The sequence below is a fragment of the Pristis pectinata genome, chromosome 9 (genome assembly GCF_009764475.1).
Source record: "Pristis pectinata isolate sPriPec2 chromosome 9, sPriPec2.1.pri, whole genome shotgun sequence".
NCBI classification, from domain to species: Eukaryota; Metazoa; Chordata; class Chondrichthyes; order Rhinopristiformes; family Pristidae; genus Pristis; species Pristis pectinata.
The window spans coordinates 33,348,962-33,374,497 of NC_067413.1; the positions used below are offsets into that span (position 1 = coordinate 33,348,962).

The following is a 25,536-nucleotide window of genomic DNA, read 5'->3' on the forward strand; positions in this document are numbered from 1 at the left end:
TTTTGTGATTTTTGAAACTGTAAAAGATGGAAGTAAAAAAGTAATCTTGCTTAAAATATTAAAGAAATGTGTCATCTTTAACTATATGCCTGTTGGAAATCAGGTCATCTTTTACTCGCTTAGCTATTCACAGTAACAGAAATTTTGAGCAGGGGTGCCCAAACTTTTGCTTACCACTGTATGTCAGTGATAATAAACCTGATTCTGTATCACAGTTGGAAGAGTGTGTGTGCATTTATATATCACAGGTCATTTGGACACGATGAGCAGGGAAGAGCTTAGAATTTGAGCTAGTAAATGCAGGGTCTTCATGTTCATTCCCAATGTTGTTATTTAGCAGAAATAACTGGCTGAGAATATCAACATTTATTGGGATGCAACACCACGTTCAATGTGCAAAACAATGTTAAATTGGCAGTAAGTGTGTTTTGCACCTCTTGCACAAAAAAACTTGTGCAGGGTGACAAGTTTTATTTTTTCCACATTACAGTGAAATCCAGTGACACCAAATGGAAGTTGGATGTAACTTCATGCTTTAAGTATATTTCGGGCTATTTAAAGGTGCAGTTTTCAAAGTAAGTACTTGGCCAAATATTTTTTTAGTTCATTGAGCAGCACAATGTGATGAAATACATAAGGTGAAAGTATACACCTGAATCACTCACAAGTATGTGGTTGCATTATTATACTTCTGAATAGGAAGACTGTGATCTCAAGTCCTATTCCAGAGACTTGAAAACAAAATTCTTGAATGACATTCCAGTGCAGTACTGAAGGGTACGACAATGCTGGTGAAAGCACAACCCTGACCGTCCTCAGTGATTGGTATAAAAGAACAGGATAGTTCTTCCTGCTTACCTGGACTGTGTGCTCTCTGTGGGATCTTGCTGTGCACAAACATTACTTACATAACAGCAGTGTTTACTCTTTGGAAGAACTTCATTGGTTGTAAAAGTCTTTGGAACATTCTAAACTAGCTGCAAACTGTGCTACAAAAAACTCAGTTCTTTCTTTCCCTCTTTTTGCAAACCTCTTCATGGCGGTGACTGTGGCCCCTTTTAATACAAAGCCTTCCTCTGTTTGTTTTTTTGGCATGTTCTGACTTTAGTTTGAAATTCTACTTGGCAGTGAAGTTAGAACGCTTAGATACAGGCTAGCAATGAGTCATTTCGTTTTCAAGAGTCAGAGGCTAGAAAACAAGGAGTTCCAAATGTAGCTGAGAGGACCAGACTTATTGGAGACAGAGACTAATAATTAAGCTTGATATACTCTGCTAAAAATTTAGTTTGTGATCATGGTAAGTCTGTTCTTTGTTGAATACATTATCATTTACAGGAATGAATAAAGCTTAAACTTTCCTCCAGTTTCTTAGGAATGTTGAAAGGAAATGTAATGCAATGATACTGCTATTTCACTGCACTGGCTTTAAGCTGGTGAACTAGAAATAAATTGATGCCTTTTAGTAAATTTGTGGTTACCCTTCCAACAAACAACTGAGGCAATGGGGTTATTTTCCCCCACACCCCATTGCAACATTTGTAACTGCAAGCAGCTGGGAGTTTGCAATGTTTGGACAGTGTGCTCTACTTACTATGAACGTTTTCATCTCTTTTGCTTCCTGATCAGCATTGTTAATGGAAATATTCTCACTGTGATAAGGATTAACTGGTAATATTTCAAATATATGATGCACATTGATTTGCAGGGTTTTGCTGTAAGTACCCCTTACAATTTATTGCTGATAATGTATTTTTTGGGGTGTGACTTCATTTCATAAATCTTCCAGCTATTGATTATTACTTTTCAACTAAGTCCCATTGATTGTTCAAAAGCCAGGACAAAAAGTAATCGCCAATGCATTTTTTAAGATGTATATCAGTAATGTTTTCTAAGGGCTAGTGAAACTACAATGTGTGCTTAAACACCAAAAACAAGTTTTTAAATGATTTAACATTTGGACAACAACAAATGAAATGTCTTTTGCATATTTATTGTATCTACAGTACGCTTGGGCCTTCTGTTTTGTCTGCATCGCTGTTTGTGATCCATTTGACTCAACCCACCTTTCCTCATCTCACTCTGTCAATGGTTTTTTTGCCCTTATGTAGTGAGGTGGCTAGTCGTAGAGGCCATTCGGCCCAACCAATCCATGCCGACCATGGTGCCCACCCAGCTAGTCCCAATTTTCTGCATTTGGCCCATATCCCTCCAAGCCTTGCCCCTCCACATACCTATCCAAGTTCTACTTAAATTATACCATCGCACCTGCCTCAACCACTTCCTCTGGCAGCTCATTCCATTCACTCACCACCCTCTGCATGAAAAAGTTGCCCCTCAGGTCCCTTTTAATTCTTTTCCCTCTCATCCTAAACCTGTGCCCCCTAGTTTTGGACTCCCCAACCCTGGGGAAAAGACTGTTACCATCCACCTTATCTATCTATTGCTTCTTATAATTTTAAACACTTCTAAAAGGTGCCCCCCACCCGCCCCAAGGAATAAAGACAGCCTGGCCAACCTCTCCCTATAACTCAGGCCCTCTATTCCTGGCAATATCCTCATAAATCTTCTCTGTACTCTTTCCAGTTTAGTCACATCTTTCCTATAACAGGGTGACCAAAACTGTAAACAGTACTCCATGTACAGCCTCACCATCCACTGATACAACTGCAACATAATGTCCCAACTCCACTACTCAGTGCCCTGACTGATGAAGGCCAGCATGCTAAACATCTTTTTCAGTACCCTCTCTACCTGTGACGCCGCTTTCAACGAACTATGCACTTGTACTCCTAGGTCCCTCTGTTCCATTACACTCCCTAGTGCCCTACCATTCATAGTGCAAGTCCTACGCTGGTTTGACTTTCCAAAATGCATCACCTCACACTTATCTGTATTGAAATCCATTGCCGCTCCTTGACCCATTTGCCTAACTGATCAAGGGCCCCTTGTAAGACATCATAACCACCTTCACTTTCAACAACACCTAATTTCGTGTCATTTGCAAACTTGCTGATCAAGCCTTGTGCATTTGCATCCAAATCACTTATATAAATAACAAATAACAAGGGTCACAACAACAACAACCCTTGTTCTCATTGAATGCAGTTGCTTGTGTTACGGAAGCACATTTTTGAATAAATATAATGCAGGATCGTTCTTATTTCTTGGTCAAGCCAATAATGGCTTCATTCTAGTTTAGCTTACAGATTTCAACATTGGTAGTAAAATTAATTCTAAGAAAAGGTATTACTGTATAAGAAAGTCATTCCACGTTTACCCAAGCATCCTAATTCTGCAATGTAACCTTGCAGCTCATGCTTGCTGTTTTCCACTTGTTTTTCCTCTTGGTGACGCAAGCATCTCCTCTGGATCAGGTGCTGAAGTACATTGATGATCATCAAGATGACTATGTGAAGGTAAGGTCCATATGTGGGTGTACCAACCCTGGTGAAGCATCAACACAGCTGCATGAGTGCTAAACAACATGTGGCAGAGAGAGCTAAGCAATCTCACAACCAACAGATCAGATTAAAACTCTGCAGTCTGCTACTGCATGTCATGAATGTTGGTGGGCAATTAAACAGCTAACAGGAGGAGGACACTTCAACACCACATTGGGCCTTCAGCAAGTGAGTGCTGAAGATGGGGCTGAATCATTTGCAGTCGTGTTTGGCCAGAGGTGCAATGTGGATGATTCATCTTAGCTTCCTTCTGCTATCGCTATTATAAACCAGTCTTCAGCCATTTGGATACACTCCATGTGACTTCAAGAAAATCTAAGAACACTGGACACAGCCAAGGCAAAGGGGCCAGACCACTTCCCAGATGTAATACTGAAGACCTGCTCCGGTTATATCTCTAGCCAAGTTGTTCTAGTACAATTATAACACTGGCATCCAAACAACAATGAAAGGTGATCTTATAGAGTTGTATAAAATCATGAGGGGCATAAATAGAGTGAATGCCCACAGTCTTTTCCCCAGGGTTGGGGAATCAAGAACAAGAGGACATAAGTTTAAGGTGAGAAGGGAGAGATTTAATAGAAACCTGAGGGGCAACTTTTTCACCCAGAGGGTGGTCAGTATATGGAATGAGCTGCCAGAGGAAGAGGTTGAGGCAGGTACATTAACAATATTTAAAAGGTACTTGGATAGGTACACTGCTAGGAAGGGTTTAGAGGGATATGGGCCAAACACAAGCAAATGGGACTAGCTTAGATGGGAATCTTGGTTGGCATGGACTAGTTAGGCCAAAGGGCCTGTTTCCATGCCGTATGATGCTATTACTGCCCATAGTTGTAAGCGTAGAGAGGACACAGAATGTCCCCAGATGAGAAGCCTTGGTTGAACCAAGGGGCCCAAACGAGATGCCTGTCGTGGGCAGTTAGAATGGGGAAAAACTCTTCAGAGTGCTGGCAAATTTCTGGATTAGAATTTGGTTTTGGCCGCATGGAAAAGCGAAACCTGCAGATGCTGGAAATCTGAAATAAAAACAAATTCCTGGAAATGTACAACTTTTGGTGGTGCTGGCTGAGGGAGGGAGGTGAAGGCTTGTTAATAACAGCTGATCTGTCTGGAGGGAGTGTAAATAGGGGGAAGATGTGTGAGATCAGGGGAGTGAGAATGAAAAGAATGCTGGAACCATGAGATACAGCATACTGCAGGAGCTGGAAAACTGAAATAAAATGCTGGAAATCTGCAGCAGGTCAGGTAGCATCTGGGATGAGAGAAACAGATATGGCTTTACAGATAACCCTTCTTCAGAGTCGTGCATTTCTGATGCAACGTTATGGCTTATCATTGTCACATGTACCGCGATACAGTGAAAAGTTTTTGTTTGCATGCCATCTGGATGGATCATTCCGTACATCGAGGTAGTAAAAAGAAAAACAAAATGCGGAATTTAGTGTTACAGTTACAGAGAAAGTCCAGTGCAGGCAGACAAAGCGCAAGGGCAGCAACAAGGTAGGTTGGGAGATCAGGAGTCCATCTTTTAGAGAATGAGATGTGAAGAGTCTGATGACAGCAGGATAGAAACTGTCCTTGAGTCTGGTGGTACGTGCTTTTAAGCTTTTGGATCTTCTGCCCAATGGGACAGTGGAGAAGAGAAGGATAGGACAAACTGGAAAGGCTGGTTATCTGAAATTGTGGAATTCAATGTTGAGTCCTAATGCCTAGTGGAAAGACGAGATACTCCTTGAGCTTATGTTGGGCTTTGTTCAAACCATAGGAGGGCAAAGATAAAGAGTTGGGAGTGGGACAGTGATAGGCAACTGGAGGCTCTGAGTCACTTCTGTGGAGAGAGTTTCAGGATTTTAGCCCAGCAAAGGGAAAAAAAAAGATCTTTCCAAGGCATGTGGTGTGACTTCAAGGGCAACCTGCAGATGGTGGTGACCTCGGGTACCAGCTGTCCTCCTCCTTCCTGGTGGTGGAGGACAAGTTTTGGGAGGGGGTTGTAAAGTAGATAGGCCAGTTATGTGTGTTGGATGAGGGTTGGGTCATGGATACTGTGAGGAAATGTTTAGACCGGGATGCATGTGTCATAGAACGTAGAACAGTACTGCACAGGAACAGGCCCTTTGACCCGTGATGTTGTGCGGAACTAATTAAACTAATCCCTTCTGTCTACACGAGGTCCATATCCCTCCATTCTCTGCATATTCATGTGCCTAAGGGTCTCTTAAATGCCTCTATCATAACTACCTCCATCACCGCCCTTGGCAGCACATTCCAGGCACCCATCTCTCTCTGTCTATTTAAAAAAAACTTACCCTGCACATCCCCTTTGAACTTTCCCCCTCTCACCTTAAATGAATGCCCTCTAGTATTAGATATTTCGACCCTGGGAAAGAGATACCGGCTGTCTACCCTATCTATGCCCCTCATTATTTTATAAACTTCTATGAGGTCCTCTGTTCTCGATTGATATTTGGTGTTTCATTCTCATTCAGTGCAGTGAATAGAGCCGCTGCCTCACAGCTTCAGTGACCCAGGTGCTGTCCATGTGGAGTTTGCATGTTCTCCCTGAGACCACACGGGTTTCCTCCAGGTGCTCCAGTTTCCTCCCACATCCCAAAGATGTGTGAGTTGGTAGGTTAATTAGCTGCTGTTAATTGACCCCACTGTGTATGTGAGTGAGGAAGTTGATGGGAATGTAGGGAAAACTATATAAAACAAAAGGATTAGTGTGAATGGGTGTTTGATTATTGGCAGAGACTCATTGGGCCAAAGGGCCTGTTTCAATGACCATAAAATATAGGAGCATAATTAGGCCATTGAATCTTCTCTGCTATTCAACCATGGCTGATTTTTCGATTTCAACCCCATTCTCCCACTTTCTCCTGCAACCCTTAACCCCCTCACCAATCAAGAACCTATCCTCCCTGCCTTAAATACGCCCGGTGACTTGGCCTCCACAGCCCTCTGTGGCAATAAATTCCACAGATTCATCACCCTCTGGCTGGAGAAATTCCTCTTGATCTCAGTTCTAAAAGGACGTCCCTTTATTCTGTGCCCTCGGATCCTAGACTCTCCTACTATACTGCGTGACTCTGACTCTGTGACTAAGATAAGATGTCTTCATTAGTCACATGTACACTAAAACATACAGTGAAACTCATCTTTGCGCAGAGTGTCCTGGGGGCAGCCTGCAAGTGTCGCCATGCTTCCAGCGCCAACATAGCATGCCCACAACCCATACATCTTTGGAATGTGGGAGGAAACCGGAGCACCTGGAGGAAACCCATGCAGACATGGGGAGAACGTAAAAACTGGCCGGAATTGAACCTGGGTCGTTGGCACTGTAATAACGTTACGCTAACTGCTACACTACTGTAGTGTGTTTAAGATCATTCTACTGACAGTGCTGGTATTGGGGGTGGGACAAAATTACCAGCCCCTGGTGTGGGTTGGATTGGTTTTTAAATAAATGAATCAGTTATCATCACTGTGTGCTGTGCCATATTCAGGGCAGGGAGCTCCATGAAGCAGGAAACTGCAAGGGAAGACAAAGGAACTGATGCTGGGAGGTGACATGGGCAGTGGTAGAGCCCACAGTGAAGCTGAACTGAAACTTCCACAGCCTGACTATCCAACCCATGCTGACAGGACCTGGCTACAGGTTGGACCTCCCAAATGTTGTATGTCCTCAGGCTGGGTTTTAATTTTACACCAGTTTCCCCCCCCAGTTGTAACTCTGTCATGTTGCAATCATTTTACCTTGCAGCACCTGAAGGAATGGGTAAGCATCCAGAGTGAGTCAGGCGACCCGCTGAAGAGAGACAAGGTGATTGAAATGGTCCATATTGCAGGGAAGGCGATCGAATCGCTGGGAGGATCCGTCGAGCTAACAGATTTGGGCACTGAGGAGGTAAGTTCACGCCACAGGTAACACAGGAAAATTGCTTCTCCATCTCAAAGATGCAGAGGATGTGATCTACTATGTCCCCCTCCCGCACTCTCTCTGAGCTCACTCCTGAGTGGGCTGTGTAAAGATTCCAAGACATGGATTGTTGGAAAAGCCCATAATAGTTACTAATGACTAGAGGGAAAAAAGTCTCCCATCCTTACCTGCTCTGGACTATATGGGTCCCCATGTGTGGGACTCCACACTCATGGGTTTCTGGGCCCACAGCTATGTGATTGCCTCTGACTGAGCCTCAGAAATTATCCAGCAAACTGTTCCAGAGCAATCAGGGATGGGCAATAAATATTGAAATTGTCAATGAAGTCCACATCCCTAATGAACGTAGAACAGTACAGCACAGAAATGGGCCCTTCAGCCCACAATGTTGTGCTGAAGAAATTAAATTAGTAATCCAATGCCCAACTAAATTAATCCCTTCTGCCTACATAATGTTCATTTCCAGCACAAACATGTGCCTTTCTGAGAGTCTCTTGAATGCCTCTATTGTATCTGCCTCCACCACCACCCCTGGCACTGCATTCTAGGCACCCACCACTCTGCGTCAAAAAATTTGCCCCGCACATCTCCTTTGAACTTGCCCCCTCTCACCTTCAATGCATGCCCTCTGGTATTAGACATTTCAACTCTGGGGCAAAGATACTGACTGTCTATCAATGCCTCTCGTAATCTTATAAACTTCTATCAGGTCTCCCTTCAGCCTCTGCCGCTCCAGAGAAGACAACCCAATTTTGTCCAACCCTCCTTATAGCACGTGCTCTCTAATCTGGGCAACATACTGGTAAACCTCCTCTGCACCCTCTCCAAAACCTCAACTTCCTCCCTGTAATGGGGTGACCAGAACTGAATGTAATACCCCAGATGTAGCCTAACTAAAGTTCTATAAAGCTGCAGTATAACTTCCTGACTCTTGAATGCAATGCCTCAACTAATGAAGGCAAGCATGCCATATGCCGCCTTTACCACCCTATCAACCTGTGTAGCCAGTTTCAGGGAGCTATGAACTTGCACCCCAAGATCCCTCTGCTCAGCAACACTATTAAGGCTCTTGCCATTAATGGTGTATTGTCTCTTTACATTTGATCTCCCAAAGTGCAACACTTCACATTTGGCCAGGTTGAACTCCATCTGCAACTGACCTATATCCCACTGTATCCTTTGCCAGTCTTCTACGCTATCCACAACACCACCAATCTTCGTGTCATCTGCAAACTTACTAACCCACCCATGTACATTTTCATCCAGGTCACTTATCACAAACAGCAGAGATCCCAGTACTGATCTCTGTGGAACACCACTAGTCACAGACCTCCAGCCAGAATAAGTCCCATCGACCATTACCCTCTGTCATCTATGGGCAAGCCAATTCTGAATCCAAATGACTAATTCACCGTGAATCCCATGCACGTTAATCTTCTGAATGAGTCTCCCATGGGGGACCTTTGTCAAACGCCTTACTAAAATTCACGTAGACAACATCCACAGCTCTATCTTCATAAATCATCTTTGTCACCTCCTTGAAAAACTCAATCAAGTTAGTAAAACAGGATTTGCCTTGCACAAAGCCATGCTGACTGTCCCTAATTAGGCCATGGTTTTCCAAACGCTCATAAATCCTATCTCTAAGAATCCTTTCCAGTAACTTCCCTACCACTGATGCGAGACTCACCGGTCTGTAGTTTCCAGGATTATCCCTGTTTCCCTTCTTGAATAATGGAACAACAATAATGGAATGAATAAAAGAAAAACACTTCCTCAACATACTGAGACCAAGAACTGCCAGGATTGGGGTCAATGTCGAACATAACAGCAACACAACATGGAAATGGAGTAGCTCCATTTCAGGAGGATAGATATATAGAGTGCATGAAGGTGGAAGGTTGCAGTAATGTGGATATGGTATTGCTTTTGTCCATTCTTTCCATAGCTTCCCGACGGAAAAATGATTCCATTGCCACCAGTGGTTCTGGGTGAATTGGGAACAGATCCGAATAAAACAACTGTCTGTATTTATGGACATATTGATGTTCAACCTGCAAGAATTGAGGACGGTTGGGCAACAGACCCTTATGTCTTGACTGAACGGAATGGTCAGTATTGGGTCTATGTAAACTTGTAAACTTGTTTCTACATTTCATTGACGACTGAGCTCCTGTCCTGTATATTGTCCTTTTCCTTCTGGGTTATGTTTATGATATTGTCCCTTTGCTTTTCTGTAGAGAATTACAACCATATTCCTTTATTGTCTCGTCACCTAATTCACACCATGTCTGACAGGGATCTCCTTTTGGTAAACCTTGGACCTCTAGCAATTTGATTCAAGAATTCTCACCCTTATATCCAGCCTGGGCTCACCCAAGCCTATCTCTGTAGTCGCTTCCAACCCTATAACTGTTCCAATCAGGGGCATGTGGAAGGAGGTGAGGGGGGGGGGGGGGTGGTGTGGGTATCCAGCAGGGAATTGCCTCAAACCCCTCCAAATGAACATTTAAGAAGTTGCATAACCGATTGGTAATGGAAACGCACAAACATCTGTTCCACAAGGTGGAACTGTGAGCCTATCCAAAACCCAATGAATTTTGACTCCTGTGCATGTCCTTGTTCTGAGATATCTGTGTGCTTCCAGCTCTTATGCATCCCGATTTTAATCACTCCACCTCTGGTGTCTATGCCTTCCATTCTGATGTACCTTGTCTACAACTCTCAGTCCCTCTCTCTCTCCTCCTTTAAAACCAACTCCTTTCACCAATATTTTACCCGTCTTAATATACATCCTCCGAGGTCCTTCCAAAAGTGCACACCCTCAGATTGCTGCCGACTAATCTTTCATAGGCCAAATGATCTCTCAGCATCATTTGATGGTTTAATGTATTATTCTGTGTGAAATGTCAGATAAGTCTACAGTGACACACCTTAAATCTTAAAGCTGCTCTATAAAGTTGGAGACACGAGACTACTGATGCTGGAATCTGGAGCAAAAGAAGAGCTGCCTCAGCGGGTTAGGGAGCGTCTGTGGAGGGAAATGGACAGTTGATGTTTTGGGTCGAGATCCTTCATCTGAACTGGCCCATCAGTCCAAATGAAGGGTCTCAACCCAAAACGTCAACTGCCCATTTCCCTCCATGAATGCTGCCTGACCTATTGAGTTTCTCAAGCAGCTCAGTTTCCTGCTCCATAAAGTTGGCGGTCTTTGTGTTCTTCCTTCCACTGGTGTTGCTGACTGGGGTATGGAGTGAAATTAAGATTCCCGCCTTTTAATATCATTTCCCTCACTGAACTTCTTGAAGGTAAACTTTACGGTCGTGGTGCCTCAGATGACAAGGGGCCAGTTCTGGCTTGGCTTCACGCGATCGAAGCAGTTCAGGCGCTGAAACAAGTAAGTAGCTTCCACAGCAATGGCTTGCATGTAGAAATGACCTTCCATACAGTAAAGATGTTCTGAGTTGCATGACAGCACTGACAGACTAACTTGGACCCCGAGTCAGATAAGGAGGTTTTGGATTAGAAGATTAAGATGGAGTTTGGTCAGGAGCATCTTAAAGTAGGTGGAGAATTCCAGAGGTAAGACTCGGACTCGGACTCAGACAGCTGAAGGAATGGCCACTAGTGAGCTGAAGGAAATCAGGGAGTGTAAAGGAGACTTGGACTTTTAGTATCCTCGAACTTCCCTAGGTGTTTAACAATTGATAACGTATCACTCCTCTCAGGTAGGAATCCCCTCACAGCCAGCTCACAGTGATAATAACCAGATATTGATTGACGGACAATATCAGCCTGTGGCACTTTCTCTTTGAAGGTGTTCTGCGATCTTCTGCAGCCACCTGAGGGGGTAGTTAGTCCTTTAACATCTCTAACTGGAAGACAGTACGTCCAACAGTTAGCCCTTCACCAGTTCTACATGAGAGTATCTGTTCTGGATTAGAGGGTATGAGCTATAAGGAGAGGTTGGACAAACTTGAGTTGTTTTCTCTCGCGTGTCGGAGGCTGAGGGGAGACCTGATAGGAGTCTATAAGATTATGAGAGGCATGGATACGGTAGTTGGTCAGGATCTTTTCCCAGGGTGGAGTTCTCAAGCACGAGAGACCATAGCTTTAAGGTGAGGGGAAAGTTTAAGGGAGAAGTGCTGGGCAAGTTTTTTTTTTACACAGTGCTAGGTAGCTGGAACAGGCTGCCAGAGGTGGTGGTGAAAACATACGATAGTGGTGTTTAAGGCGCATTTAGTTGGGCACATGAACAGGCAGAGGATGGAGGAATATGGATCATGTGCAGGCAGAGGAATTGGTTTAATTTGACATCTTGTTTGGCACAGACATGGTGGACTGAAGGGCCTGTTCCTGTGCTGTATTGTTCTGTGTTTTTGATTTCTGTGCTCAGCCCTCTGGAGCGGGACTTGAACGCACAACCTTCTGGCTTTAGGATCAGTGTGCTTCCACTGACATTAAAAAGAGCCAAATTGAAGGAGTGCGATTCAGTCCAATGCCCTTCGCCCTGATCCCCCACTGTTGTTCTGTTGAGAATGGGCACTTGATTCTCACTAGTTGCTTGTTGTCTTGTTAGACAGGTCTAAAGTGATGAGCGCCAATTTCCCCAGCAATCAAATGGGAATTGGGTCCCAAATGCTTTGCAACAAACCTTGTTTTGTCTTTGTACTTTTGGATTCATTGTTGTCCTGCTTCCTCAATACAAAGAGGCTCTGGCAGATATTTAGAAACCGTTTCAGACCAGAATTTGACTTTTCACAGGGGAGTAATTTCAGCTTTCCCACCACGGTACAGATATTTGGTTAATAGCAAAAGATGGTATTTCACAATTATGGTGCTGTATGAAGCGGATTCACCCAGATTCAGATTGCAAACTTGATCCATCATTGGAGGCCAGTTGTGAAGACTGATTGCACAAAGTCCCAAATCATGAGGCTTCTGGAGAAATGGCCAAAGGTGAAGGATGTGAAAAGTACTAGAATAAAATCCAGAGGTATTGGCAAGACTGTTGGTTATCAGTGGGATGTCACTGGTGTAGTGGGGAGGAGGACTCGCAGGTAAATTGGTTTATTGTTGTCATATGTACTGAGGTACAGTGAAAAATTTTGTTTTGCATGCCATCCATTCAGATCATTTCATTACAACAGTGCATTGAGGTAATACAAGGGAAAGCAATTACAGAATGTGGAATATAGTGTTACATTTACAGAAAAAGTTCGGAGCATGCAGACAATAAGGTGCAAGGCCATAGGTGTTGCACATTCTCTGCTCAGTCATATAATTCTGCTTTTGTTTCAGGAACTGCCGGTGAATTTAAAGTTTATTTTTGAAGCTATGGAGGAATCTGGATCAAAGGGACTAGAGAAAATCCTAAGCGAGAAAAACGCAACCTATTTTTCCAACGTGGACTACATCGTGATATCAGATAGTGGATGGCTTAGCTCAAACCCAGCCCTGACTTATGGGACTCGAGGACTCTGCTATTTCCTTGTAGAGGTACTGAGTCAAATTAATAATCTTAACCCCTGGACTGATCATAACTTTGGTTCAAAGTAGTTACTGCCAAGGATTTTCTTAATTCAATGTAGAATGCAGTCAACGCTGGGTGTTCATTGCCTCTCTGAAGTGGCCCATGAGCAGCTCAAATCTAATCTGATATTCTGTAATTGTGTAACATGATAATTATTAACATTACTAACTGTATGCGCGGTTAAAATTTTTCTTGGGAAAAATTCTTTTTAGGTGGGAGGTGTTACGGATTCAGTGAATGTCCCTTTAAGATAGAGTTAGCTGTGTGTATGTGTCTGTGTGTGTGTGTGTCTGTGTGTGTGTGTGTGTGTGTGGGGCATGCTTACGTCAACAGAAGATAAAGGATGTAATGACGTTGTTGGAGAAGTCAGTCGAAGTCGAAGGGAGAGAGAGAGAGAAAAGGCTAAAACAAGTGACAGTAATTCTTTCTCTATGGTGGAATAATTCTTTTGATGCTCATTAAATTTCTTTGAAAAGTAAGCTACAGGATGGTCAATATCATCAAGGTCACCCTTCTGCAACAGCACAGCTCCTGCAGCTTCATCACTGGCATCTACTGCTAATGAAAATGGCTTTTCAACATCACGTGATTTGAAGATGGTGTCACAGTGATGCTGGGGAGGGAATTCCAGCATTAAGGTCCAGTAATGATGAAGCAACAATGATGCATTTCCAGCACAGAAATGTGCATGGGATTGGCAGGTCATGCAGCATAATGTGTAGGTGGTACACACTGCAGCTGTGGTGTACATTGCAGAGGGAGTGAGTGTTGGAATTCTGGATGGTGTTGAGATCCTCGAGTGTTGTTGAAGCATTTGGAATATTGTAAGCAATTTTGGGCCCTGTATCTAAGGAAAGAAGTGCTGGCTCTGGAGAGGGTCCAGAGGACATTCACAAGAATGATCCTTGGAAGAAAAGGTTTAACATAAGAGGAGCGTTTGATGACTCTGTCTGTACTCGATGGAGTTGAGAAGGATGAAGAGGGATCTCATGGAAAACTACCGGATATTGAAAGGCCTGGATAGAGTGGATGTGGAGAGGATGTCTCCATTAGTTGGAGAGGATGTCTCCATTAGTAGGAGAGTCTAGGATCTGAGGGCACAGCCTCAGAATAAAGGGATGTCCCTTTAGAACTGAGATGAGGAGGATTTTCTTGAGTCATTGGGTGGTGAATCTGGGGAATTTGTTGCCACTGAGGGCTGTGGAAGCCAAGTCATTAGGTGTATTTAAGGCAGAGACTGATAGGTTGTTGATTGGTCAGGGGGTTAAGGGTTACGGGGAGAAGGCGGGAGAATGGGGTTGAAAAAAAATAAGCCATGATTGAATGGTGGACCAAATTCAGTGGGCTGAATGTCCTAATTTTGTTCCCTTATTTTATGGTCTTATGGAGCTGCAGTCATCTGGACAAGCCCAGAGTATACCATCACAACACCTGTCTTGTGTCTTGCAGGTGGAAAGGTCAGAAGATACGTCACTCACTACGTCTCATCTGTTCTTGTAGTCACGGTATTTATGTGCTAACTGGTGATGACTCCCAGGCTGTTGATATTAGGGGAATGAATGATTATAATGCAGAGCTTGTTTAGATGCTTTCCAGTAAGAGAATTTGTTGCCTGGCACTTTATGATATGCATTTTATTTGTAATGTACCAACCCTTGCCTTAATATTATCTGGATCCTTCTGCCAGCTGGTTAATTGAAAAGTTTATGAATGTTAAACCGAAATCAAGTAAAGCACATCAGATATGATGGTGGAGCACACTAACCGGTAACCACTCCTCTCTGCCCCTTCCTTTTTTTTCCCTATCCCACTGCTCCCATCACCCCATCCCTCCCCCGCCCTCTCCGTCTGCCCATCACCCACACATTCCCCCCACCAGTTCCCCTCCCCACTTCCTTCCCTTTTATTCCATGTTCCACTGGCCTCTCCTATCAGATTCTACCTTCTGCCCTTTGTCACCTCCACCTGTCACCTCCCAGCTTCTCACGTTATTCCCAGTCTCCCCCTTCCCCCATCTGCTCATCACCTTCCTCATCTGGATCCATTTATCACCTTCCAGCTCTTGCTCCACCCCTTCCCCCCACCTTTTTATACCATCTATCTCCCCTCTTGCCAGTCCTGATGAAGGGTGTCGACTCAAAATGTCAAGGGTCTATTTCCCTCCATAGATGCTGCTTGTGTGTTGCTTCAGATATGATAGTGGTTTTCAAGAGGCTTTTAGATACATGAATATGCAGGGAATAGAGGGATATGGATCATGTGCAGGCAGAAGAGATTAACTTATTTTGGCATCGTGCTCAGCACAGACATCATGGGCCGAAGGGCCTGTTCCTTTGCTGTTAAGTTCTATGTCGTCATTGAGAGAATAATAGAAAAGGATTTTCCTTTTGTTTTCATCTGTTTCCACTTGCTGAAGATTAGTGTGGCCCAGTGACTTCTCATTATCAGAACCCCACATCTCCATCATCACAATCCAAGCCAAACTCCAAAGGCTTCCTATTCTGGGGGGGTCGACTGTTTATCCTCCTTCAAGTTGCTTCCCTTCACTTTAAGTATTCACTCCCTCCACCATAGCTGCAATGTGTACTATCTGCAGTACACCTGCCACACCTCCCAGCACTGGATGCATCTTGTGTTCTCCTGGTGCCTCAGCGTGAAGTCTAAGGAAATTTGACATGTCCCTAATGATTCTCACCAATTTTTACAGATGCACCGTGGAAAGCATTCTATCCAGATGAATCATGGCTTGATAGGGCAACAGGTCTGCCCAGACTGCAAGAAATTGCAGAGAGTTGTGGTCACAGCCCAGTCCATCACAAAAACCAACCTTCCCTCCATTGACTCTGTCTACAACTCCCATGCCTTCAGAAAGCAGCCAATGTAATCAAGGACCCCTCCCAGCCCGATCATTCTCTCTTCTCCACTCCCCCGTTGGGTAGAAGATACAAAAGCCTAAGAGCACATATCACCAGGCTCAAGGACAGCTTCTATCCTGCCATTATCAGACTCTTCAACAGACCTCTCATAAATTAAAGATGAACTCTTGATCTCTCAATCTACCTCATCATGGCCCTTGCACCTTATTTGTCGACCTGCACTGCACTTTCTCTCTAACTGTGACACGATGTTCTGCATTCTGTTTTCCTTTTGTACTACCTCAATGTACTTGTGTATGGAATGATCTATCTTGATGGCATGCAAAGAAAAGTCTTCACTGTGTGCATGTGACAATAATAAACAAATTACCAATTATAATCCCCCTCACGCCCCCAATGCCTGATCCTTCCTCATTCCATTTGTTCCCCTAGACACTTGCTCCTTCCACTGTTCTGAGAGCTCCCTTTACCTTTGCCTCTCATGTTGTAATCTAATGTGTCACTGTTGCTGGCAGAATTCTTGTTACAGATAAATGTAACCTCTAATTTTTTCTTGCAACATAGGTACAATGTGCAAAACAAGATTTGCACTCTGGTCTATATGGGGGAGTAGTCCATGAGGCGATGACAGACCTCATTGCCCTTCTCGGTAGGACTTGATTTACACATTAAATTGTAATTTAAAGTGTGTTCTTCACAGAGAGAGAGAGGTTCATGTGTAGCAATGAAGAAATGACAGGCTTCAATGCCTTGGTGATTCAAGTGCTTGTCCAGATACTTTTTAAAATGTTGGGTGAGTACCTGCCTCCAACACCTCAGGCAGTGTGTTCCAGGTTGCAGCCATCTTCTGGATGAAAAATAAAATCCTCAGATCCCCTCTAATCCGATTTACATCTTTAAACGTAAGCCCATTGGTTTTAGATGTCTCTATTATGGGGAAAGGTTTCTTACCATTCACTCTATCTATGCCCCTCATTTCACATGTCTCCATCAGATCGCCCCTCAGTCTCCTCCACTCCAAGGAAAACAAACCCAACCTTTCCAGTCTCTCCTCATAATTGAAACGCTCCATCCCAGGGAACATAGAGGTGAATCTTCCCTTCACCCTCTCCAGTGCAATCACATCCTTCCTATATCCCTATAGTGTAGTGACCAGACCTGCACATGGTAATCAAGGTTTGACCCAACCAATGTTTTGTACCAAGAGCTCTGTGCTCTTTTGTGTTGTGCACTGGCTTGTGAAGGCCAGCACATTGTGTCTGTTTATTGTGTGTGTGTTGGGGGGGGGGGGGGGGGTGGCGGCGGCGGTGCAAGAGAGAGAGATGAAAATTTAATACATCATAGATGCTGGAAATCTGAAACAACCTACTGGAAATGCTAAGCAGGTCAGGCAGCATCTGTGGAGGGAGAAACGGCATTAACGTCCCAGCTTGAAGACCTTCTCCAGGTGGCTGTGATCACCTCCACACATTTTGTTTTCTGCTAAAGTTAATAGAATCAAATCCCAGGAGGGAATATAGTTGGTGACCAACACTCTCACACTTGTTTAGTGATAATGGCTCAGACTAACTTCCAAATGCAGCCCTAACCTGTTCGTTCCATTTCAGACAGCCTTGTGAATTCAACCGGTCACATCCTGATTCCTGATATCGATGAAGATGTAGTGCCCTTAACCAATGAGGAGCATCTCTTGTACAAAACAATTGAGTTTAATCCTGAAGGCTTCAAGGATAATATTGGTGCCACTAGACTCCGCCATGAAACCAAGGTACATTGATAGTAAAAATGCCAGCTACTAAAATAAGTATTTGGTGGATGTTTCTGTCTGTCAAAGTGAGGCAGTCAGTGGGAATCATCTTTTGGCTTTGAGGCACTGAGCAGCCGTTACTGTGGCCTCTATAGGTTTCAGGTTGAAGTCCTGTTCCAGAGCTGTTCACAAGAATGATCCCAGGAATGGAAGGCTTGGTGTATGGGGAGCGTTTGGACGTCTGGGTCCATCGAGTTCAGAAAGATGGGGGGGTGGGGCCGGCGGCAGATCTCCTTGAAACCTACCAGATACTGAAAGGCCTGGATAGAGTGGACGTGGAGAGCATGTTTCCATTAGGCAGAGAGTCTAGGATCTGAGGGCACAGCCTCAGAATAAAGGGAAGTCCCTTTAGAACTGAGATGAGGAGGGATTTCTTCATCCAGAGGGTGGTGAATCTGGGGAATTTGTTGCTACTGAGGGCTTTGGAGGCCAAGTCATTGGGTGTATTTAAGGCAGAGATTGATAGGTTCTTGATTGATAAAGGGGTTAAGGGTTGGAAAAAAAATCAGCTATGATTGGCGGAGCAGACTCAATGGGCCAAGTGGCCTAATTCTGCTCCTCTCTCTTATCATCTTAATTGAGCACAAAGACTAAGGCCAAACTTCCCAGTGCAATACTGAGGGAGTGCCGCGCTATTGGTGGTGCCATCTTTTGGAAGGAGACAGTAGAAGGAGTCCCAGTCTGCCTTCTTAGTTAGACAAACATAGCAATATTCCACAGAGCAGCAGAGCTCTTCTCCTGGACAACTTTTCTTCCTTAACCGACATCAGTAAAGCGGATTATCTGGGTATTTGTTTGTGGGAGCTTGCTGTGCACACAGTGACTGTGATGATTTAAGTTGAGTGAATAGGCACAGTACAATGTGGATAAATGTTAAGTTATTCATTTTGGTCAGAAAGACGACGTTATGTAAATGGTGATTGATTGGGAAATGTTCATGTACATTGGGATCTGGGTGTCTTCGTTCACCAGTCGCTAAAAAGCAAACCTGCAAGAGAAGCAACACACAAGATGCTGGAGGAACTCAGCAGGTCAGGCAAATTCCGGCAACTGCAGTCTCTTGTGTCCCCATGCAGAAGCAGCAAGCAGTTAGGAAGGCAAGTGGTATGTTGGCTTATATTGCAAAAGGATTTGAGTGCAAGATCAAGGTTGTATTATTGCAATGATACAGGGCCTCGGTGAGACCACACCTGGGATAAGTGAGCAGTTTTGGGCTCCTTAACTAAGAAAGGATACACTTGCCACAGAGGGAGTTCAACAAAGAATCACCGGACAGATTCCTGGGCTATTGGAAATGTTTCTGAGGATGGGGTTGACTAGGCCTGTACTCACTAAAATTAAGAATGAGAAGGAATCTCATTGAAACGTACCCAGTTTTGATGCATTGGATGTAGGGAGGATATTACCCCTAGCTGGGGAATTTAGAACTGGGGGGGGGGGGGGGTGGAGAGGAGGGTCACAATTTCAGGATACAGGATAAGACATTTAAGACTGAAATTAGGAGAAATTCATGCAGAGTATGATGAAGCTGAGGAATTCTCTCCCACAGAAGGCTATAGAGGCCAAGTCACTGAATATCATTAAGAAGGAGATAGATAGATTTCCAGATACAAATGGCATCAAGGAATATACATACAGAGCAGGAATATGGTATTGGGATAGAAAGTCAGCTGTGATTGTATCAAATGGCAGAACAGGCTTGAAGGGCCAAATGGACTTCTCCTGCTCCTATTTTTCTATCTTCTCCATTGTAATAGTGAAACACTGCTATAACAGTGAAAGTTCTTTCAAATCTTTCTTGACCGCATTCTCTGGTCAGACACAGCTCACGCTCCTCAAAATGTCTAAAGCACAGACTGCAGAAATTTGGCTCAACCACTGAGCAGGTTGAGTGTAGGACATTCTACTACCAATTGCTATGATTTGTTTGTACCTGGAAATGACTCAGTGTTATCAGTTGCAGATATGGGCAGAGAAATGGCAGATGGAGTTTAATCCAGCCAAATGTGGGGTGTTGCACTCTGGGAGATCAAACGTAAAGGGACAGTACACTGTTAATGGCAAGACCCTTATCAGTGTTGTTGTACAGAGGGATCTTGGGATCCAAGTCCATTAGCCACTGAAAGTGGCTGCACAGGTTGACAGGGTGGTAAAGAAGCCATATGGTATGCTTGCCCTTTTAAGTGGAGGCACTGAGTGAGGAAATTATGTTGCAGCTTTATACAACTCTGGTTAGGCTGCATCTGGAGTATTGTATTCAATTCTGGTCACCTCATTATTAGGAAGGATGTGGAGGCTTTGGAGAGCGTGCAGAAGAGGTTTACCAGGATGCTGCCTGGATTAGAGGGCATGTATTATAAGGAGAGGTTGGACAAACTTGGTTTGTTTTCTCTGGAGTGATGGAGTCTGAGGGGAGACCTGATAGAGGTTTATAAGATTGAGAGGCATAGGTAGAGTAGACAGTCAGTATCTTTATCCCAGGGTTGAAATATCTAATACTAGAGGGCATGCATTTAAGGTGAGAGAGGGTAAATTCAAAGGACATGTGCTGGGCAAGTTTTTTTTACACAGAGTGGTGGGTGCCTGGAATGCATTGTCAGGGGTGGTAGTGGAGGCAGATATGATAGAGGTTTTAAGAGGTTCTTGGATAGGCACATGAATATGCAGGGAATGGAGGGATGTGGATCATGTGCAGGCAAAAGGGATTAGTTTAGTTAGGCGTTTAATTAGTCTAGCACAACATCTTGGGCTGAAGGAAACATCCTGTGCTGTACTATTCAACGTTATCAATTTTACCTTATGATCTATTGGAGAAGCTTTAAGTGAAGGTCAGACTTGCATGAGCCTACATTCCAGCAACAACCAAATTTTAAATTCACGACCTTGTTATCAAATCCCATCTCTCTCCTTTCTGCCTCCAACATCCTCCAGCCCTCTGACTTTCAAAGGTTATGCACACCTGGAGTCTTGCACTTCCCTGATTTCAACCTTGCCTCCAGTGGCAACTGTATCTTCAGATGCCAAGGCCCCAACCTCTGGAATTCCCTCCCTGATACTCTGACTCTTTCCCTCTTAAGGAAACTCCTTAAGTCCAATGCCTTGGACTAAGTTTTTGGTGACCAGCTCTAATATCTCCTGATGTCGCTCAGTGTCAATTCTTGTTTTCTTTTGTGAAGCCCTTGGAATGTTTCATTGCATTAAAGGCCCTGTATAAATGTACGCTGTTGTTGAAGTAACCAAACCTGCCACATCAGGCAGAGTGCTTACTTAAAGTGGAACACTTGAGGTTTTCAGTGAATGCCTGGATGTTGTGATACTAGGAGGACCTACTTCTTCACCGGTGGCGGTTTCCGTCGTTGTCGATTCATGGAATTGAAGGAGCTTTCTCGGGACCTGGAGCCAAAACGGTCATCCCTGCAAAAGTGATCGGAAAGTTCTCCATTCGTTTAGTCCCCGACATGGATCCCAACAAAGTGAACCGGCAGGTAACCTCTGCACTTGCCTGTGAAACCTGATTTACTCTCAGCCATTTTGCAAGAGAATTGTCTCAGAATGTGCAGGAAAGGAGGAGGAAAAGAGAGGGAGGGTGAAAGAGGAGAAGGAGCACTGAGTAGTGAAAGGAAGTTAAAAAGAATGTCTTTTGACACATGAAATGTCTTCAGTCCTGAACACTCCAGGGCATGGGCGCACAGTTAGACACTGGATCTCCTCTACAGCAGCGAGACCAAGCACAGACTAGTCGACTGCTTTGCCGAGCACCTGTGCTCTGTCCGCAGTGGTCATTGAGTTTCCGGTTGCAATCCATTTCGACTCCCCATTCCCACCGACTTGTCTGCCCTCGGCCTCCTCCACTGCAAGGGTGAAGCCAAACACAAACTAGAGGAACAGCACCTCATATTCCACCTGGGGTAGTCTACAACCCAATGGTATGAACATTGAATTCTCCAATTTTAGGTAACCCACACCCCTTCTATTTCTTTCTCTCTCCTTCTGATCCACCCTGGTCCTCTCACTCGTGCCCCCCCCCCCCCCACACTTTCTAACCTCCCACCCTCACCCCCAGCCCCCAGGGTCCCAGTTTCTTTCCCCTCCCCCACCTGGTTCCATCTGTCACCCACAGACAGCCCACTTGATCCCCCCCTCCCCCCTCTCTTCCCATCTGCCCAGCATCCCTCCCTTATCTGGTCTCCTATCAGTTTCCATAATCTGCAGCCCTTTGTTGCCTCTACCTATCAGCTCCCAGCCCCCGTCGCTATCTCCACCCCTCCCCTCCCCCACCTGGATCCATCTGCCCATCAGCCCCTCCTCACCTGGATCCGCCTATCATTCGCCAGCTCCAGCCTCAGCCCTTGTACTGGCCATCTCCCCTTTACGCTCCCAGTCCTGATGCAGGGTCTCAACCTGAAATGTCGAAATATCCCTTTCCCTCCACAGATGCTGCTCGACCTGCTGAGTTCCTCCAGCAGTTTGATTTTTTTGCTCCAGATGCCAGCATCTGCAGTCTCTGGTGTCTCCGTAGATACTGGATCTCTAGAAGACCAGCTCCATGAATGGGCTGGTGCTTGTGTCTTGTCCAGAGGGGCGAGTGAGAAGGGATGGGGGCAGGCAGCAGGAGCTAGTGGTTCTGCCAAAATCAGTAAGGACATGTATGCATGTGTATAATCTGTGTGTAAGTAATATGCTCCTTTAAAAGTGGTCAAACATAAGTGCTTGAATGTTCAAACTCCTCACCCTCTCTTCATATGTTAACTCTTTCATCTCAGGAATCAACCCAGTGAACCTTCTCCCTTCAATGCAAGCACATCCTTCCTTAAATATGGAGACCAAACTGTACACAGTACTCCAAGTGTAGTCTGATTTGCAACCTGTAAAGTTCCATACATCTAAACTTTTATGCCCCTTGCAATAAAAGCCAAGGCTCCTTCAGCCTTCCTGATTACTTGCTCTTTCTGGGTGCTAACTTTTTGTATTTAATGCATCAGGACTTCTAAATCTCTTTGTACCGCAACATTTTGTAGTTTCACTCCATTTAAATAACTTCTTGTCATTCTTCCTTCCAAATGGATAACCTCACATTTTTCCATATTATATTCCATCTGCCAACAACTTGCCCACTCACTTAACTTATCTCTATCCCTTTACAGGCTCCTCACAACTTGCTAATCGACCTACCTTGGCATCATCAGCAAAACTCTCTGCAGTATAGTCCATCTAAATACTAGTCCAAGGTGGATTGAGATCCTGTCCCTGACCCTACTAGTTACTGACTGCCAATCCAAAAATGACCAGTTTATCCAAACTGTTTTCTGTTCGCTATCCACACCCCTAACACTATGCACTATGCCTTGTGCAGTATTCTTTTGTGTTACATCTAATGGAATGACTTCTGGAAATCCAAATATATTACATCTACTGGTTTTCTTTTATCCATTCTGATCATTATATCCTCAAGGAATCTAGCAATTCCCTTTCATTTAATCCATGTTGCCTCAGCTTGTGTGTCTTATGATTTTCTAAATGTCTTGCTATTTCCTCGATAACGGATTCTATCATTTTCTCAATGACAGATGTTAAACTAGCTGGCCTATAGTTTACTGCTTCCTGACTCTCTCCTTTCCTGAATAGTGACCTGGCATTTGCAGCTTTCCAGTTTCCTCCAATCTCATCCTACAAAATCTCTGTCCAATATTTTTTCTCAGCTTCATCTTTCCTGGAGCAAGGGGTTCAGTTCGTTCAGTCTTTACTGTTTGTTATAACCATTCATCTTTGGTATAACCTTTATAAATCTTATAAATCTATAAAGCAGCCAACATAATCAAAGGCCCTTCCACACTAATCATTCTCTCTTCTCTCTCCCCCTCCCATTGGGCAGAAGATACAAAAGCTTGAACACTCACCACTAGGCTCAAGGACAGCTTCTATCCCATTGTTATAAGACTTTTCAACAGACCTCTTGTGAAATAAAGATGAATTCTTGAATCTTTCAGTCTACCTCATCGTGGCCCTTACACCTTATTTGTCTACTTGCACAGCACTTTCTCTGTAACTGCAACACTAGATTCTGCATTCTGTTTTTTTTTCCTTTTATACTACCTCGATGTACTTGTGTGTTGGAATGATCTGTATGGATGGCATGCAGAACAAAATTTTTCACTATCTCAGTACATGTGACAATAATAAACCAATTACCAATTTATTGCATCTTCTCCCGTGGCTTTGTATGCTTCTTGCAATGTGGAGGCTAAAACAATAACAGTACTCTAAGTGTGTCTAACCAAATTTCCATACACGTTTAACATAACTTTTCCAATATTCATTCCTATTCCTCTTTGAATCCGTGTGCTCATTTATCTGATGTTAACCTACACTTCTGCTTTTAGTGATTTGTGAATTTACTGATTTAATGAAGACAATTGTAAATAAGATTTGTTGTGATATTTGTAATAATGCAATCCCCAATACTAATTTAATCAGATCTTTGTAGGTGGCAACATACCTCAGCCAAGTCTTTGCAGAACGCAGAAGTCCCAACAAGCTTCGAATTACTTTAAATAATGGATCGAAAGCTTGGGTGGCTGATGTCACTGACAAGCAGTATGTTGCTGGGAGAAGGGCCATCAGTAGAGGTTAGTGAATGTTGTGGTTCATTGCAGGTCATGAAGATAGATGTAGCAGTGAGCTCTCACGTAACCCCAACTACCTTGTTGGAAGTAAAAGATTCATGATGCTATTTGTCAAACAACAGAGGCCCTAGAGTCATTCAGCATGGAAACAGGCCCTTGAGCCTAACTTGTCCATGCCGACCAAGATGCCCATCTAAACTAGTCCTATTTACCTGTGTTTGGCCCATATCCTTCTAGACCGTTCCTTCCCATGTACCTGTCCACGTGTCTTTTAAATGTTGTTAATGTACCTGCCTGAACCACTTCCTCTGGCTGCTCATTCCATATAGATCCTGCTTTTTTTTTGGGGCTAAAATTTATCTCTTAACTAACATTGTTATACGCACTTGCATAGCCACTGAATCAAAATAGCTGAACACATTAATGGGGCTGGCATTCCCAGTGCAGAACTGAATGAATGTGGCGTAGTCGGAGGTGCTGTCTTTCAAATGTGAACTAACTGAGTTCTGGATGTGAAAAATTCCTTGGCAATATTCAGGGAAGTGCAACGAAGGAACAGGAACATCTCCCTGATGTTCCGGTCAATGTATTTCCCTCAGCTAAGCCAGTAAATGTGGACGGTCTAGTCTTCTTCATGAAGCTGTTGTGGGATCTTGCTCTGTGCTGGTTGACTACTGATAATGACAGTAACCACACTTCAAACAGTCCCATGTCTTGAAATGTTTTATTGTCTTAAATGTGCAAGTTGTCACTGTGGTTTAGCTGTTAAAATAAATTGTGCATTATCCTATTGGATGATTTACACAATTATACCCCAGATACAGGAGCTTGGGAGAGACCTGGGGATGAGCCTAATTCTCATCAAAGTCAGAATGTGATCTAATGTGCAGAGGCTCAGTTGTGTTCAGTTTTGGTCACTCTGCTATAGGAAAGATGCCATTAAGATGGAAGGAGTGCAGAGGAGATTTATGAGGACGTTGCCTGGACTTGAGGGACTGAATTATGGAGAGAGGTTGAACAAGTTACAGCTTTTTCCACTGGACCATAGGAGAATGAGGGGTGATTTTATAGAGGTGTATAAAATTGAGGGGCATATATAGGGTCAATGTACACAGTCTTCTTCCCAGGGTTGAGGAATCAAGAACTAGAGGGCATAGGTTTAAGGTGAGTGGGGAGAGATTTAATAGGAACCTGAGGTGCTACTTTTTCACCCTGAGTGTGGTCAGTAGATGGAATGAGCTGCCAGAGGAGGTGGTTGAAGCAGGTACATTAACAACATTTAAAAGGTACTTGGGA

The 25,536-nt window shown here is 44.0% G+C and overlaps 1 protein-coding gene across 1 annotated transcript in view; it reads left to right on the forward strand.

The window, feature by feature from the left end:
• Positions 1-1,166: 1,166 nt before the first annotated feature.
• LOC127574691 (cytosolic non-specific dipeptidase-like) overlaps positions 1,167-25,536 on the forward strand; it is a 30,047-nt gene continuing 5,677 nt past the window's right edge. Inside the window, exons 1-10 of the mRNA XM_052023969.1 lie at positions 1,167-1,297; positions 3,312-3,416; positions 7,225-7,368; positions 9,350-9,512; positions 10,710-10,798; positions 12,703-12,900; positions 16,375-16,459; positions 17,418-17,578; positions 20,938-21,102; positions 24,102-24,243. Of these exons, the coding sequence (XP_051879929.1) occupies positions 1,295-1,297; positions 3,312-3,416; positions 7,225-7,368; positions 9,350-9,512; positions 10,710-10,798; positions 12,703-12,900; positions 16,375-16,459; positions 17,418-17,578; positions 20,938-21,102; positions 24,102-24,243 (1,255 nt within the window). The 5' untranslated portion in view covers positions 1,167-1,294. The remainder of the gene's footprint in view (positions 1,298-3,311; positions 3,417-7,224; positions 7,369-9,349; positions 9,513-10,709; positions 10,799-12,702; positions 12,901-16,374; positions 16,460-17,417; positions 17,579-20,937; positions 21,103-24,101; positions 24,244-25,536) is intronic.